We start from the raw sequence: 17,111 nt of genomic DNA, 5'->3' as shown, positions 1-17,111 counted from the left end.
ACGCCCTGTAGGTTTGGGAATACACAGTCCCTGGCATTTGCTTAGTGCCAGAAAGTTTCCAGAGCGCTTTCACAGACATGGCATTTAACTTCATCTTTACAACAACCCCTGTGAAGGAAGTAAGGCAAGTGCAGTTATCCTTGACTTCCAGACATGGAGACAGGGCTTGGAGAAAATGGAGTCTAATCTGCCCAAAGTCCCAGAGCCCTGCAGTGGTGATGGCCAGGCCAGAGCCCCACAATCCTGGATTCCTGTCCAAGGCTCTCTCTGCTCCACACTGCTGCTTCTGGACAGAGACCGTGAGGGCCACCTAGTATAATTAGGCTTACTCTGTCACCTGACAGGTGCCTGGAGGGCTGAGGACATGCACCTGAGCACACACATTTGTAGCCGTAAGTAGCAGTACAATAAACTCTCCAGGGAGCCTTTAACGTGCTTGAATCCAAATATTGTTGGATTCAAAGTGTGATCCTGCAAAAGAGACAGTGAGCCCTTTATCTCCTTGTCTTTTGCACTAGACTTTGGCCTCCACTATCGCTGGGGAAGGTCGGTCATAGCCAAACTTAAGATACAGAGAAGAGATTACATCTTAGCTTTTGAGCTTCTAAGGGTCCAGGTCCCAGCAGTTTAGGGTTTCCAAAGGTGCTTTTGATTTTCAACCCTCTTTCTGCTTGCTAAGTGTGACAGATGTTCTGCCAGGGCATGTGTCTTGCAGATAAGCCTGGGTATCATGTAGACCCTCACTGCCTGCTCTTCTCCATGCTACGCTCCTGCAGTGTGGATTTTGTGAAGTGGTCCTCGCAGGGGATGCTGCGGATGAGTCCAGATGCCATGAATGCCCTTTTTAAGCCAACCATCGACAGCATCATTGAGCATCTCCGTAAGTATCAGCCAGGGCTTGGCCAGTCGGTGAGGCAGAACTGAGAAAGGGGACGGACTTTTCCAGCATCACCAGCTGGTGCCCGTGGAGTCAGGTTGGCCTGGACCTGGGAGCCACAGGCAAGGGCCCCGCAGGGCTTGGCCATGTATGGGAGAGGTTGCTGGGCATAGACTCTGGATCCCTCTCCTTATACTGCAAAGCTGCTGAGAGCTTGTCTCACCCAGGCTTTCCGTTTGGCCTCAAAAGTCAGAGAGCTGGTAATGTCAAAGAGGAAGAATTAAACAAACAAACAAAACTTTAAAACAACAAAAAGATCAGAGGGCTGGAAGCTCTGAGGCAATGTTACCTGAGAGTGGCAGGCCCTAGGAAATGCACATTCTTTGCTTTACTGGGACATGTTAGACATCCTTACCCTGCTAGGGAAGAAGGAACTGTTGTGTGAACCAAAGGAAGTTCTGCAAGATGGCAAATGGAATCTGGTCATGTCATTATCCTGCTACATCGGTGGCAGTACCCACGGACACATAGCAGACTCACCGGGGACTTTTTCAGTATCCCATCCCTCACCTACCAAATCAGACTCTCTAGGAGTGGGATGGGATTTTTATGAGAATCAGAGAATTCTATTTATAACAGTCTGCCTTGACTTACCCAACAGAACCACAGTTTGGAGAGCTTTAGGAGTATTCATTTATGCAAACCAAATTCTACTTAAAATTATCACCATGTATCTGTTAAAATGCATTTCTACTTAGCAGCAGCTCTGGCTTTTATTCCGTAACATATTGGTGTGCAAACTCCCTTTCTTTAAAATACCAGTTCTGCAAAGATTCTGTTCAAGGAGCTCAGAGTAATCCTGCCCTCCCACTGGCCCAAGTGGCCTTGTCCATTCCCCACAGACGCAGGCAGCCTAGTTCCCCCTTCCTTGCTGGCTTTTGGTGACAGGACATTCTCCCTGCCTCTTCCCTTCCAGGGGACCTGTTTCAGAAGCCCGAGGTGTCCACCGTCAAGTTCCTCTTTCTGGTGGGCGGCTTTGCTGAGGCGCCCCTCCTGCAGCAGGCGGTGCAGGCTGCCTTCGGGGACCAGTGCCGGATCATCATTCCCCAGGACGTGGGCCTCACCATCCTCAAGGGCGCCGTCCTCTTTGGTCTGGACCCCGCGGTCATCAAGGTTCGCCGGTCGCCGCTCACCTATGGGGTGGGCGTGTTGAACCGCTACGTGGAGGGCAAGCACCCGCCCGAGAAGCTGCTGGTGAAGGATGGCACTCGGTGGTGCACTGACGTCTTCGACAAGTTCATCTCTGCCGACCAGTCTGTGGCCCTGGGTGAGCTGGTCAAGCGTAGCTACACCCCGGCCAAGCCCTCCCAGCTGGTCATTGTCATCAACATCTACAGCTCGGAGCACGACGACGTCAGCTTCATCACTGATCCCGGGGTGAAGAAGTGTGGCACGCTCCGCCTGGATCTCACAGGGACCAGTGGCACCGCAGTGCCCGCCCGGAGGGAGATCCAGACCCTTATGCAGTTTGGGGACACCGAGATCAAAGCCACAGCCATTGATATAGCCACTTCGAAGAGTGTCAAAGTTGGGATCGACTTCTTAAATTACTAACCCTCCCGCCCTGCTGCCTGCCCCCGGGACTCAACTTACCTGCATCTGCTGACCTCAACCTTGACTCTTCTTTCCCTAACCTTGACCCTCGCCATTGCCCATGTGAATTTCAGCAGGGAAGATGAGAACAATCAGGGCTGGAAATAATTAGTGACTTTTGAGGGCACACTGGAGTCAGAAAAACAGAAATTAAGATTAAAGTTTAGGCATAGAAAATTAAAGGATCCTGGAGGAGCAGCTAGTTTCATAGGTACAAAAGTGGTGAAACGGCCACGGAGAAGGGAATCAGTACATTGCTGCAGCAGTGGTTGCGCTGCTTTGAACAGATCTCCGTTAAGTAGAATTTAGGATGCCCTATTGCTGTCTTTCTAGATTTAAAATGAGATCTTTGAACCAGGAGGAGATCTTCATCTGAGACTTTTTAAATTTTTTGGATGGCAGTCAATATAAAATGCCACCCATCTGCAGTTAATTTCTTTTCATCATCATGTGATTAAAAGTGGTGAATCAGTGGGAACTGGGAATGTTTTTAGCTGGTGGTAGAAGGCTGCCTACACTGGGCACTGTTTTAGGTTCTCATATAATTTAAATAGCAAGGAGGTTCAGGGAAAAATAACCGTAGCCTTGGGTAATCCACCAGGGCTTTTGCGAGTAGGAGAGCTGATACCTCACATTCTTAGCAGGTGAAAACTTGCCATGATGGAAATAGATAGTAAAGAGTTACTGACGTATCCCAAATTCTATGCTGTGATATAAATTCCCAGCATGCCCAGCCCTGATTTCTGAGTTCATAAGTAATTCTAGTGAACCTTAGTAGGAATTCTGGGTAAGAAAATGAGGTTGCCATTGGTCTTGTTTGCATCACCAAGCCCAGGCATCCAGAAGAGCCCCTCACCTTGAAAAGCAGACAGATTTTAAATTAACCCCCGCCTTCCCACTTGCCTTCATCTCCCTAAGAGTTCTGGCCATTTAGTCCCACATTTTGAAAGGAATACATGGGTGAAATTTGGGAAGAGAATCTGTGCTATGCAATGTTTCATTAAAATGTTCAGTTTTTCAAGTTGCTCTAAAAATAATTTGTAGATCTATACTTGATGGATTAAGTCAGTTTTGTTTTTTTTCACAGCAGGCCTGTGGCTTGTCTGCATCAGAATTGCCTGGGTGCGTGTTCAAAACAGGTTCCTGGATCTGGGCCCTTTCTAACTGAGGCCAGCTGCACCAGAATCGGCATTTGTAGTGTAGACTGCATCATGGTTCAACTGAAATTCTAGAAATACTAACTTGAGATTTCGTTAAAGTTCACACATAGACCACAGCCGGCACTCTGCAGGTGTTCCCTTTGGGCTCCCTTAGGAAGAGTGCTTACATGTGAAGGTGACCCCATACCTTGCCCTCTTGGTCAATGGGATTGGGGCTCCACCTGGCTTGGAGACGAGATGGCACTTTTAACCCTCACAGGAAGGGCCAGGGGAGGGAAAAAATTGCAAGAAAGGGACACCAAGAACAGAGCTGACTGAGGAACCAACTGGAGGGTCTTCATTCTCTCCTTCCCCACTGTACAAAACCAGTTTTCTGCAATATTCAGGAGCCAAATGAGGAAAAAGAATCAAGAATCTGACTCACAGCCCATCTGATCTGTTCAAAGCTGTTTTTTCCACCTGCTGAAATTCATTAAATCACTGGAGGCATGCATAATGAATGGAGAATGAGCGAACTTCTAATGCAACTTGGATTCACAAACCCATTATCATAGCCAATATGCAGATTTTAAAAGCATTTCACATTTCATTTGACCATGTCTTCTTTTTCACATCGCTTGCTGCAGAACTCCCTACTAGAATGTGAAACACGAACAAACCACAGAACTAGAGAGTGCTGGTTAGTCACGTAACTTAGTAGCGGGATTGTGTATCCAGGCACAAAAGTGTCTTTGCTAGTGTTCTCTTGCTCCCTGCCCTGCTTCAAACGCTAAATGGTATGGGTCTTTCTTTGTTGCCAGCCATATTCTACAAATAAGACTTTTCAATGTAGTTATGAGTAATATAATTTTATGTACATATAATGTTAGAATATTGTACAGAATCTTTGTTTCTACGATGCGCTTTTCTTGTTTCAAAAAGGAAAATGATCCTTGATTTTTGTTGATGATACTTTTGTTACTGTCCTTAATTTTCCACAGTTTGATTTCTTAATTGTGCTCACTAAGCATCAGTTTGTGCTGATGCCAAGCTATGGACTATGTACGCAAGACTGAGCAATAGACAGAGGTGCCTAGGGTCAGAACACACTGAACACACGTGGACCGCCTGGATCAGGAGCCTCATCAGACCCTTCTCCATGCACATCCTTCCCAAAGAGTCACAGATTCCATTGAAAGGAGCAGATTCTATCAGTTCTCCTGTGCAGACTTTAAGAGCTGAATGTTCTTGGTCTGGAAGCAATGTGACTGCACAGAACAACCTAAGAAACGCTTGCGTCCTCAGGGGTCGTTGACCTCTCCTTCCGGGACAGAGCAGTCACTCTGAGGGCAAAGCGTGGTCCACTGTATGTGACGTTTTCAGGATGCTAGAGTCAAAGAAAGAAACCAAGTGGTACATAAGCCCAGCTTTTCTGCTTGGCTAAGTGTAAGTGTGAGTAACATGGCCAAGCCCCTCTTTTTTGGGCTAATGTAAAGCCTTTCCCGCCTTGCATTAACGCTATCTCCCTGTGTACTGTTCCTCTTAATTGAGCAGATAGAAATCTGCAGTGTTGGCAGACAGGTGATGGAGAGGATGATAATTTTATCTTTTGGCCATAGAGTTGCAGCCCCAGTTGTCAAAGTCCTTAAACAAAACCCCCAAATCCATCCCTCCTTCCTTACCCCCACTGGAATATTCTAGAATAAGAGCACTGGATAAGTACACTTGAACACATTTTTCTAATCTTAGAAAGCATCTACAAGGCGTGTTGTCTTGACCCATTACTCAGTTGTCCCCGACATATTATCTGATACTCACCTTTCTAGGAAGCAGAATCATCAAGGCTTTCCCTTGTAACTGCCCTTTCCGAACACAGCAGGCATGAATAAATGCTGAATAACAGGTTACAGACAGGAGGGGAAACAGGAGGAACCATACAACTGTTTTTGCAAAATGATGGCTGAGTCCAGATTATAGAGGCTGCCTTACCCTTAGAATGTTATTTAGACCAAGTTTAGCTTTTAGAGTCCAGGTCTGGTTAATTGCCAGGGTAGCAAAGAATCGCATGCACCAATGTAAACAGGAGTCAAAACGCATTATTAGTCAAAGATCGAATTTCACATTGTAGAAATGTATAGCTGTGATTAAGCTGCATATGTATGCTGGGAAATGGCTTAAGTGGATGGCTAGTATAAAAGTTGTTGGCCATAATGTCACACCTCTCATCTGCTTGAAATATGGACCAGTATTCTAAAATATCAGCTACTGGGGTCTCGTTCACTACAAGATAAATTCAAACTTCACAGAACTTTGCAGCAGTTCGCCACCAGACAGGATTGTGTCTGCAAACTCTTGTCTTCACAGATGCCTAATAAAGCAAAACTCTGAATCTCATGTGGCCCAGATTGTTTTTCTCCCATCCTGGGTTTGTAAACTGCATGACGGACACATCAGTACTGACCTCCCTCTCTACCCCATCTCAGGTGGTGGAGAGTTTCACTTTTTTCCAGGTGCTATACGTTTTATTAAGTTATTCTAACAAGACTAGGTCCTCTGTTCGCTGGGAACCAAGGCCCCATCGATAGGCACAGAACCCCGTTTCTCTAGAAGAAAGTGATCTAGCCAGAGGGAGGGCAGATAAGCAGAGTGACCACTGCCAATGCCACTGCACCCCAGTGAAAGTCACCAAAACATGCAGAAGGCCTGGTCGGGCTCTTGCCCCTGGGCATCCCAGCCTTCACGTGAAACTGGCTGTGTCCAGAGCCTACACCTGAGTCACCCTCCAGCGTTGGCTCTGAAAGCTTCCTGATGGCCCGAGGTATTTCTAAATGGGGTGATAAAAGCGAGGTATAAATGGTGGTAGGCTCCACCAGCCTTCATTTGCAGTTGAATTTTTAGACAGGTAGAGGCAGGGAAGGCCGGGAGGTGCGGCAAACAAGCGTGTCCTGGAAGTAGCGCAGCTTCAGCGTCCTTTTCTGTAAAGGGAGCAGCCAGCGCGTGCCCGCCCCCACAAAATCTGGTTCATAGGGCGGACATCTTGGTGGGTTTCAATCCAATGAGAGGAAGTCTGGGTGCCCCACCAAGGGTGATTAGAAAGAAGGATGACTCACCTTCCCCAGGTGCACAGCCACGCTTCTCTGCCTTCACCTGTCCCGACCACCTGAAAATCCGCCTCTCCTAACAGGAGACAGCGAGGGAGGGGCTGCCAGGCCCAGGAAGCTCCTGTATTGGAGGCGCCAGGGCCCTCAGGTCTCGCCTCCTCCCGCCCACTGCCGGCCCCGCCCGCTGTTCCCGCCCACCCGCTTCCCTAGCCAGACCAGCAGGCCCAGCCGCCGCGGTGTCTACACCCGCAAAAACGCCCGCTTTGACCTAGAGCCCTCTGCATACCCTGTCCCTGGCTGGGGCAGCCAAGGCGCAGAGGGCAGCTCCGAGGCCAGATGTTTGCTGCGCAGATGCCCGACTTTACACTGGCGGGGCCGGCTGTGCCGGGCGCTGGGGGAAGCGCCCCAGATTCACTCAGTTCACCCACCTTCCAGGTGGGACCCCGGGAAACCTTCCAGGTGGGACCCCGGGAAGAGTGGGGGAGGGGCAGGCTGGCAGCGGTGGGGCCTTTGTGCTCCACGGGGTGAGCGCACAAAGGCCTGGTGGAAGGCAGGGATGCTGGGCGGCCCGGCAGAGGCCAGGTGGGCGCCGGATACAGCCAGCCCCGCCCAGGTGAGCGCTGGGGTGGGATTGGAAGAGGGTGGTAGGAGGGGTCTTGCTGGTACTTTCTACCCCCTCCTAGCCCCCTTTCTCAGGACACCGCCTCTCTCCCCACCCTCCTCCCTGCCCACCTCCTCCAGGCAGGCTTTTACCCCAGCTGATGCTTTTGGGCAACATATCCTGTCCCTGGGAGTTTAGAGGTCATCTGTTCACACCCCCTTTCACTCTGGAACCCTGAAACAGCTACCTCACCTCTCTGTGCCTTATTTTTCTCATTTATAAAATGGAGGTTCCAACAGGAACCCATTCTTAGGGAAGCTGTGGGGATTAAAGGAGAATGCGGTTCTGCTGCAACATGGGCATAGCCCGTGTTCCCTGTCTGTTGCCTTTTAAAATCGGGAAATGGGTATAATATAGCATTTATATCATGGGGCTGTTGAGAGGACTAAACAAGCGTGGAAAGCTTTCAGAAAAGTAAGCAGGTGGTCAGTATGGGTGGGACATGGCCTCACAGCCAGGTCTGTCTGACTCCAGGCTCAGTGCTTCCTCCCAGGAGCCAGGTACGTGATGCCGTTAGACCGGCCTAGACGTGGCACAGTCCTCACTGCTGTCAGCCTGGCAGGGGCTGAACTGTCTTAACAATCCCCATCATTGCTGACTAAGCCATGACTGTGGCCCTCCCCTCTACCCTGAATCCTCTTCTTCCAGCCTCAAGGGCATTGCTTTACAGAGATCAACTGGCTCAGCAGGCAGGACTTGGCAAGGCCTCAGCCCACTTGGGGGGAATGACCAGCGATGCCCAAAGAGGGAAGGTGTCTTATTGCAGAAGCAGCATTCACATAAACTGATGTTTCAGTGGAGCCCGCTGAAGCAGAGGGTGGCCTCTGCTTACCCTCCTCGGACTCCATGTCTGCCTTTTGGGACTTCCTGATTCCTTCAAGCCAGAACTTCTTCTCCCTTGTTGTGTGTGCGTGCGTGCGTGCGTGTGTGTGTGCCGGAGGATGCGGGGGGCCTCCTGTGCATTGCAGGATGTTCAGTAGCATCCCATCCCCCACTCTGACAGCCAAATATGCCTCTGGACATTGTCAGATGTTCCGGGGTGATGGGGGGGGGGCTGGCAACCATCACCACTGCAACCTGATTTCACCTGGATCAAGAAGGGGGTCCAGGGGTGTGTGGGCCTCATCTCTCTCCTCCCCTGAGGTTCGTGAACCTCACACCGGGGCTTCTGGGCTTGCTCAGCTTTGCATTTCCAACCTCTATCATGTTTCACAGCCATAGTATGAGTCTAGTTCACAATTATTGGATGGCTGGAGGTTGGATGGAGGGGAGGGTGCTTCCAGGGAGAGGAGACGCTGGTAGGTGTGATCTACAGACTGTTATCCAAGTTAACAGAAAAGGTGATGGGCCCTTGGTAATAGGTCATTGGTTTATGACTGAAGCCAGCTATGTCACTGCCTTTGGGTAAGATGGTAGTGCTGCCTCTCAGGCCCAACCCCTGGCAGTCATTCTTCCACTTCCAAGAGCTTGTGCACACTCAATAGTAATTCCTTAAGACTTTTGATGAGATCATTTCATTCCCTCTTCCCTCCACTAACAGAGAGTGAAATCATGGAGCCTTCCAAGACCTTCATGAGAAATCTGCCAATCACACCAGGCTACAGCGGTAAGTGTGGATGTGCCCTGCAGCTTTGCCCGGCAGGGGAACCTGTGTCCTGGTCTCTGTCCCTGCCTTGACCCACTGCCTGTGTCTGTGCAGCCAACTGGACCAGTCTAGGCGCTCTAGCTTTTGAGACATGCATTGAGAGCATTCCATCGCTGAAGATGGCTGATGACTGGGTTCTGAGAGGCAGAACTTAGACCACATGTCCCAGAACATGGCCTGGTATGCAGAGGAAGCACTTAATGCCTGTTGAAAGAATCTGGACCAGGATAGACACAATGTGATGAGGATAGACACACGAATAAGTAGAGGCCCTGTCCTCCCCAAGTTTTCTCAAGTCCTCCACAAAGGTTATCCTTGTGCTCCCATCCTTTCCTGCATCCCCTAAAGGAAGGCTGACCAACAGCCCTGGTCTACCTGGAACTGCCTTTGTCCTGGGACTGCCTGGGATTTCCTTAACACTGAAAATCTTGCATTTGGGAAACTCCTCAGTCCTTGGCAAACCAGGACAATTGGTTGCCCTACCTAGAGGCTATTCCTCCTCAGGCTTCTGGGCTACTGAGAACTTACTAAGTCATATCCCTGGGGGTGACAAACCCAGTGGTCCCCACAGACCCTTGGCTCTCCCATACAGCCGTTCTCAGGAGGAGTGGTGCTAGGGGGATATTCCAAGGTTGCCCAGCGTCCCCCCGGTCCTAACGGCTGGTTAAGAATGGGCTTTGGGTTCTGACAAGCTGAGGTTCGAATCTGTTTGGCCACTGTCGATGACACTGTAAGTAACTTGCCTCTCTGTGGTAAGTACAACATTCTATAAAATGGATGTATTAGTTTTCTAGGACCACTGCAACAAATTGCCACAAACTAGGTGGTTTAAAGCAATGGAAATGCATTCCCTCACAGTTCTGAGGCCAAATGTCTGAAATCCAGGTGCCCGCAGGGCCATTCTCTTTCTGAAGGTGCTAGGGAAGGATCCCACCTTTGCTTCTTCCAGCTGCTGGTGGCCCCAGTGTTCTTGGCTTATGGCAGCATCTCTCCAGTCACTTCATCCTCACATGGCATTTCCCCCTGTGTCTCAAGTCTCCCTCTTCTTTCAAGTGTAAGGACATCAGTCATTGGATTTAGGACCCACCCTAAATCTGGGATGATCTCATTTCTAGACCCTTAATTACATCTGAGAAGTCCCTATTTGTAGATAAGAGCACATTCACAGGTACCAGGAGTTAGGACTTGGATATATCTATTTGGAGGATACAGTTCAACCCACTACATGAGATACCAGAAGATTGTTGTGAGGATTAAAGGAGCCAGCATACATAACCTATTTTAAATGTCTTGGTCCTTAGCGAGACTCGATAAAGGTAGCTTGTATGCTTATGTGTGTGCATATATGCACTAATATAAAACCTAGGCAGATCAAAGTAGGCCCTGATGGCAGGGAAACCACTGTGGCAAGGCCCCTAGGGTCTTCCTGATATTAGGGTATCTTTTAATCGTCCAAGGGTTGGGGAGACTGGGCGATGTGTGGAAGGCTTCCAACACTGTCAAGATTAGTAATTAGATTCTTCCAGAGGGGGTTATTGTAGGGCTCAGGGGGTGAGCATTGCTACTTTCAACTCCGAAGTCAGGTTTTGTTTTCCTGGAGACCATGGCAAAAATGTTGGGCTTCCATAAGGAGAGAGATTTATTTATTTATTTTGCAGTTTAAAACCAAGTTCTTAACCAGTTTTCCTCATTTGTTCTGCAAAAAAAAAAAAAAAAAAAAAATGGTTTTATTTTGACAATGTTATAGTACTTAGGATTCAGCCTCCAGTTGAAGTAAATAGTTGTGTTTTACCCATACTAATTGTAATGATTATATGTTACTTGGTGGGAAATGGTGAAAAATTGTGTTAGGAGTGGGTCTTGCAGATAATGAATTTACCTTTTTGTGTAATAGGGCTCTGCTCTTAATAAGCCTGCAATTTCCTGATGGTCCGGCAAGAAAGATCCCAAATTGCATTTGGGAAGTGTCGAGGAAAATAAGCTTTCTCTCTAAAAAGATAAATAATTTCAATTACTCCTTAGACTATCATTTTGGCCCATTAAATGCTTTCCCCATTTTCCATCAGGCTGACATCAGGGGCTTTGCTATTCAAAGAGTATTACTGTCACCGCCTTTGTTGAAATGGGCCTTCCCTCCCCAGCTCCAAGGTCATTTTTTGTGACCTTGGGAGGGCCCAGTCACAGTGGAAACAACAGCACTGTTTGTATTAATGGCCTTTGGAAAAACGTAGTGTTGTTGGCTGAGGAAGAAATGCCAAAGGGTGGGCTGAAATGCTGGGGAGTTTAGGCGGGCTCTGAATTCCTTGCTGGCCAGTCTTGCTGAAGGCTGTGATTCCATTCGGCTCTTGCAGGCTTCGTACCATTCCTCAGCTGCCAAGGAACGTCCAGAGAGGATGACATGAACTACTGTGTGAAAACCTTCCAGGAGAAAACACAGCGCTATAAAGACCAGCTGCGGGAATTTTGCTGTGCAGTGGCCACTGCCCCAAAACTGAAGCCTGTCAACTCCGAGGAGACGGTCCTGCGGGCCCTGCACCAGTACAATCAGCAGCACCACCCTCTCCTCCTGGGTAGCAGCGTCCTGAAACCACTTCCCCTCACCCCTGGTCACCCATGCAGATTCTCACAGGCCAGCTGAGCTGCCCCAGAGTACCCAGAATCCCACAGAGTTCCAAATCCTAGGGGTCAGTGCCAAACGCAAAGGCTCCGTTTCTTAAAATGAGAAAGATACATTTCTTTTTCTTTTTCTTTTCTTTTCTTTCTTTCCTCTCATTCCTTTCCTTCATTTTCTCTTCTCTTCTTTTCTTTATTTTCTTTCTTTCTTTCTGACGGGGTCTCACTCTGTTGCCCAGGCTAGAGTGCAGTGGTGTGATCTCAGCTCACTGCAACCTCTGCCTCCCAGGTTCAAGCGATTTTCCCGCCTCAGCCTCCCAAGTAGCTGGGACTATGGGTGCGCGCCACCATGCCTGGCTACTTTTTGTATTTTTAGTAGAGACAGGGTTTCACCATGTTGCCGAGGGTGGTCTCGAACTCCTGACCTCAGGTGATCTGCCCACCTCGGCCTCCCAAAGTGCTGGGATTACAGGCATGAGTCACAGTGCCTGGCCAGAAACAAACATTTCTAGGGGACAGAGCACAGTCCTGGTTACGGAAGAGGGTGCTGGTCTGAGAACTAGGAGACCCTAGGCAAGTCACAAGTTTTCAGGCCTCGGCTTCTGGATCAGTGGATAACATTTTTTCGTTGCTTTCTCTGTGCCATGGTATCTTTTTACAGAATGCAAATATGTAAAGAAACCTCTCCAGGAGCCTCCAATCCCTGGCTGGGCAGGCTACCTGCCGAGAGCCAGGGTCACTGAATTTGGCTGTGGCACGAGATATACTGTCATGGCCAAAGACTGCTACAAGGACTTCCTGGACATCACAGAGAGGGCCAAGAAAGCACATCTGAAACCATATGAAGAGTGAGTCTGGCTTGGGTCGGCACCCCAGGCACAAGATCAAAGGGAGAAGTACAAACCCCGGACGGACGGGGGTTTACCAGATGTCCCCATCCCAGCACTAGGACTATTTGTGTGTGATTTGTCTTAGAAAAGGCGCCTCATTTGTAGTTTCAGGGCTTCCCCAGTAGGCAGCTGCCCCCTGCTCCTGACCTGCGCTCAGCATTTTCCAGCAGCTCTACCTGTGGTCTTTGCTGGTTTGCAGGGAGGGGCTGGGAGTAAAAACCAGCAGGGCTACCATCCTGGCAGTGGCTTACGGCCCAAGGGTGCTGAGTGGCCTCAGTTTTCTCTTCTGCAAAATGAGGAGGAGGATCTTTCCCTTTAGAATAAATTGTAAGGAAATCAACATACCATATTCATACATTTACTCTTACATATTGTATTTATATTTATTCTTATTCTATTCTAAATGAAAGGTCCATAACTTCGTGACTTCTGTTCTTGTTTTAGAATATACGGAGTTAGCTCCACAAAAACTTCTGCTCCTCCAAAAGTTTTGCAGCATGAAGAGCTGCTGCCAAAATATCCCGATTTTTCTATTCCAGGTGAGGAGGGCTGTCTCTTTCCTTCCTACTACTGTTTTAAAAAGGGGATGAAGGGAGGCTGAGGCAGGAGAATGGCGTAAACCCGGGAGGCGGAGCTTGCAGTGAGCTGAGATCTGGCCACTGCACCCCAGCCTGGGCGACAGAGCGAGACTCCGTCTCAAAAAAAAAAAAAAAAAAAAAAAGGGATGAAATGTGTGCAGTGGCTTTTCTGCTTAGCTGGGCCAGTTGCCTTCAACTCACACGGATGATTTCTCTCCTAGATGAAAGCTGCCCTGCCCTCGGAAGGCCCCTGAGAGAGGACCCCAGAACTCCGTTGACATGTGGCTGTGCTCAGAGGTCAAGTATACCATGCAGTGGGAAGATTTACCTAGAGCCACTGTCCTCCGCAAAGTATGCAGAAGGCTAGAAGCGCAGCGTCTCCCAGGGAGAGGTGAACTTTAAGTGGGGCTTCCGAAACCTGCCGTTCTCGTGTTGGCATCATGCCCAATGAGCAATAAAGAAATTTAATAACAAGAATTTTTTAACTGCCGCCTGCATCCTGAGTGGTTGACAGTCGCATGTCATTAATGATAAAGACCTTTTTTTTTTTTTGTCATGTGGGTATAAAGAGGCTGCTTCTCTGCCTGCTGAAGTTTCTTGTGCGGGTTTTCTCCAGGTTATGTTGACCATGAGCTAGGGGGTTCCTAACCCCTGAGGTAACACTGCAGCCAGGCCAGGATCTTCACTGAAGACCTAGCCCAACCCTCTAACCAAACGGTCTCTGGGTCCTGGCATGTTACTGACAGCGACACAGACGGCACACCCACCCCAGCCCTGGTTTTCCAGAATCCCGGTCCCCAGAAGGGTCCAGTTAGCAGATACCAGCTATATTGGTGTGATAGGGCTGCCTCCACAAAGTCCCACAAACTGAGTGGCTTAAGACAACAGAAATTTATTGCCTCACAGTTCTGGGGGCGGGAAGTCCAAAAGTGGGGTGTTAGCAGGGCCCTGCTCCCTCTGAAACCCATGGGGGAATCCTTCCTCACCTATTCTTAGCTAGCTGTGTTTTGCAGCCATGTTGGCATTTCTTGCTACTAACTCCAGGCCCCCTGGGTGCCTCGCTGCCTTTACACGGCCATCTTCTTACAAGGACATCAGTCGCACTGGATCGGGAGCATGCCCTACTCCACTGTGACCTCATTGTAACTCATTACACCTGCAATGACTCTAGTTCCAAAGAAGTCACATAAAGTACGGGGACTAGGACTTTCACATGTTTTTTTTTTTTTTTTTTTTTTTGAGGGACATGGTTCAAGCTGTAACACTGGATAACATGCTCTTGCCACTAGCAGGCACCCTGACCTCCCTCAGCAAACATCCGCATGCAGAAGAAATAAACAGCTCCTGGGACAATGAGACCGTTGTCATCCGCTCAGAAACATGCAGAGTCACACGAGGCAGCAAGCTGGGTCTGGGTCTGGAAGGTTTTTTCCAAGGCAAGAATTTTCACCTGGACATCCTGGGCTCCCATGATTCCATGGGTAGAAGTCAGAAGGTCAGAGAACTTTGATGAGAAAAAAAGTTACATCATTGTTTTCACTAACTTCCAGGCGAAATTTAGTATTTCCTTCCTTGATGAATGTAAGCCACAAACCACTGCAGGACCTGTCACCTTAGCCTGAGAGCAATCACGGATGTTTTTGTATCACGTGGCTCTGGCTGCAAACAGCTTGAATGATGTTAAAGCTCATCTCTTTATAATCATGGTGGTTAATTATAGTGGCTATATCTACTCTCTCACATATTGTTATTCAGTATAAGAATAAAGAAACAAATGGCTGTTTTATAAATTTGTTCTTTTTAATATTTTGATAATATTTCAATATTGTTTCCCTTGTAATCTTATGTATTTTGCTTTAAACATTCGGAAATATTGTTCTGACAAGAGGCCTACGGGTTTCACTAGACAGCCGTGGGTCCCCACCGCAGGCATGGTTAAGAACCTTTGTCTAGAAAAACAACCAGAAATGTGTGTAAAGGGAGATTGTCACACAAAACCAGATGACAGCACCTTCCCCACAGGGTTCAGGATTATGGTACATTTCATTATTTTTAAATGATATGATGGAAAAATGGTGTTGTATAAAAATATGTAGGATCCCTTAGGCAGGTCATAAAACTGTACAATAACATCAGACCTGTGTGTGTGACTCATACACACAAACTCATACACACTATAATCCTGCTTTTGGTTTTTAAAAAAGGGTGTGTGGGGGGGTACTAACCTATAATGCTAGCAGTGGTCATTTGGATGATGGTCCTATTGGTTATTTTTATTTGTTTATTTATGCTTTTTACAATTTTCCATAGACAATAGGTATTGTTTTTATAAGCAAGAAAAAAGTCATTAAAAAAATCCCTATTTGAATTAAAAGATATTTTAATATTTTAGAGATTAAATGTTTAAAGAAAGGTCAGGTCCAGTGGTTCACGCCTGTAATCTCAGCACTTTGGGCGGCTGAGGCGGGTGGATCACCTGAGGTCAGGAGTTTGAGACCAGCCTGGCCAACATGGTGAAACCCGCTCTCTACTAAAAATACAAAAATTAGCTGGGTGTTGTGGCACACGCCTGTAATCCCAGCAACTCAGGAGGCTGAGGTGGGAGGATCTCTTGAACCGGGTAGGCAGAGATTACAGTGAGCCAAGATCACACCACTGCACTCCAGCCTGAGCAAAAGAGTGAGACTCCATCTCAAAAAAAAAAAAAAAAAAAAAGTGTTTAAAGGAAAAAAGCCACATCTCACTAGAAGGTAGCTGGCATTCCCTTCCAAGGGCTGAGGCAAAACTCAGTGAACTGTTGGGATTTTTTCCCAGTGTTCTGAAAACCCTGGAAGAGTTAAAACCCACAACCTTGTAAAGGAAAGGTGGAGCTAGATCTCCCCACTGCCAGGACTGGGGGATGGCCCAGCCTGCTGCATCTGTGCTGGCCTCTCAGGAATGAGAGACAGGAATGGGTCTGCCGGGCCCCCTCTCCCAAACAGTTTGCAGATAGCTCCTAGGGCCTCAAGGTTACTGGGGGTCTTTGCCCATGAAATTAACAGGGTGTGAGGACTGAAATGACCCCTTGCAACTGCCCATATCTTACTCCCATCCATGGGATCTTATAATGCATCCATATTTAAGCCACTGACTAATTCATTTTGCACCAACTTTTAAAAAATGGCTTGAGCTGTAAAACTGAAACAAAACCAGAAAAAACAACCCAGTAATAGAGATAACAAAATTGAATAAAGGCAATTTAAACAATTCTTTAACAGTATCTAATTATTCTACAACTTCGTGATTAAGATCACCGAGTTCAATGTGCAAATCTGTAACTCCCTTTGTTTAAGCAGTTCCGCATTGCAGATCTTTTCCTTAATCTTTATCCTTTCTGTTTCTCCCTAGCCTATAATTTCTAGAGTGTCGTCTGTTGGCGGGGGAGGTAGAGAGGTGATTTTACTGCTCAGCAAATTATCATTATTAGCACAAGCTGCATCTGTAATGAGCTCATTCTTGCCACTAAAAACAATTTCCATTACCTGATAAGAAAATTCCTTGGGCCAACTTGGGCCTTTTGTTGGGCTAGTTTGACCTCCATGGCAATCAAGTGCTCCTTTGGGGTCACCTCTTCCTCTCTTCCTTTTTCTGTGCAAGAATTGACAGTTCTCTCTCTCTCTCTCTCTCTTTTTTTTTTTTGAGACGGAGTCTCGCTCTGTCCCCCAGGCTGGAGTGCAGTGGCACAATCTTGGCTCACAGCAACCTCTGCCTCCCGGGTTCACGCCATTCTCCTGCCTCAGCCTCCCAGGTGGCTGGGACTACAGGCTCCCGCCACCATGCCCAGCTAATTTTTTGTATTTTTAGTAGAGACGGGGTTTCACCATGTTAGCCAGGATGGTCTCGATCTCCTGACCTCGTGATCCGCCCGCCTCGGCCTCCCAAAGTGCCAGGATTACAGGCGTGAGCCACCACACC

At 48.0% G+C, this 17,111-nt stretch overlaps 2 protein-coding genes across 7 annotated transcripts in view; both read left to right on the top strand.

Moving 5' to 3' along the window:
• Window positions 1-6,063, top strand: part of HSPA12A (heat shock protein family A (Hsp70) member 12A) — a 182,034-nt gene extending 175,971 nt beyond the window's left edge. For all 5 annotated transcript variants that reach the window (XM_038009591.2, XM_038009590.2, XM_073019391.1 and 2 more), the window contains 2 exons: window positions 777-880; window positions 1,854-6,063. In XM_038009591.2, the coding sequence (XP_037865519.1) occupies window positions 777-880; window positions 1,854-2,491 (742 nt within the window). In that variant the 3' untranslated portion in view covers window positions 2,492-6,063. The remainder of the gene's footprint in view (window positions 1-776; window positions 881-1,853) is intronic.
• Window positions 6,064-6,817: 754 nt separating this feature from the next.
• On the top strand, window positions 6,818-14,930 carry SPMIP5 (sperm microtubule inner protein 5). Of its 2 annotated transcripts, XM_073019561.1 has the most exons (7): window positions 6,818-7,229; window positions 8,972-9,037; window positions 11,428-11,646; window positions 12,351-12,537; window positions 13,024-13,118; window positions 13,379-13,454; window positions 14,450-14,930. In XM_073019561.1, the coding sequence occupies exons 2-7, from the start codon at window positions 8,983-8,985 to the stop codon at window positions 14,511-14,513; spliced, it is 696 nt and encodes a 231-aa protein (XP_072875662.1). In that variant the 5' UTR covers window positions 6,818-7,229; window positions 8,972-8,982; the 3' UTR covers window positions 14,514-14,930. The 2 variants fall into 2 exon arrangements, with proteins under 2 accessions (XP_072875662.1, XP_007962406.3); XM_007964215.3 differs by lacking the exon at window positions 14,450-14,930 and having other exon boundaries at window positions 6,822-7,229; window positions 13,379-14,433.
• Window positions 14,931-17,111: the final 2,181 nt, after the last annotated feature.

This window comes from Chlorocebus sabaeus, chromosome 9 (genome assembly GCF_047675955.1).
Source record: "Chlorocebus sabaeus isolate Y175 chromosome 9, mChlSab1.0.hap1, whole genome shotgun sequence".
Taxonomy (NCBI): Eukaryota; Metazoa; Chordata; class Mammalia; order Primates; family Cercopithecidae; genus Chlorocebus; species Chlorocebus sabaeus.
Note: the sequence above shows the minus strand (reverse complement) of the source record. Positions and strands in the feature narration are given on the sequence as shown.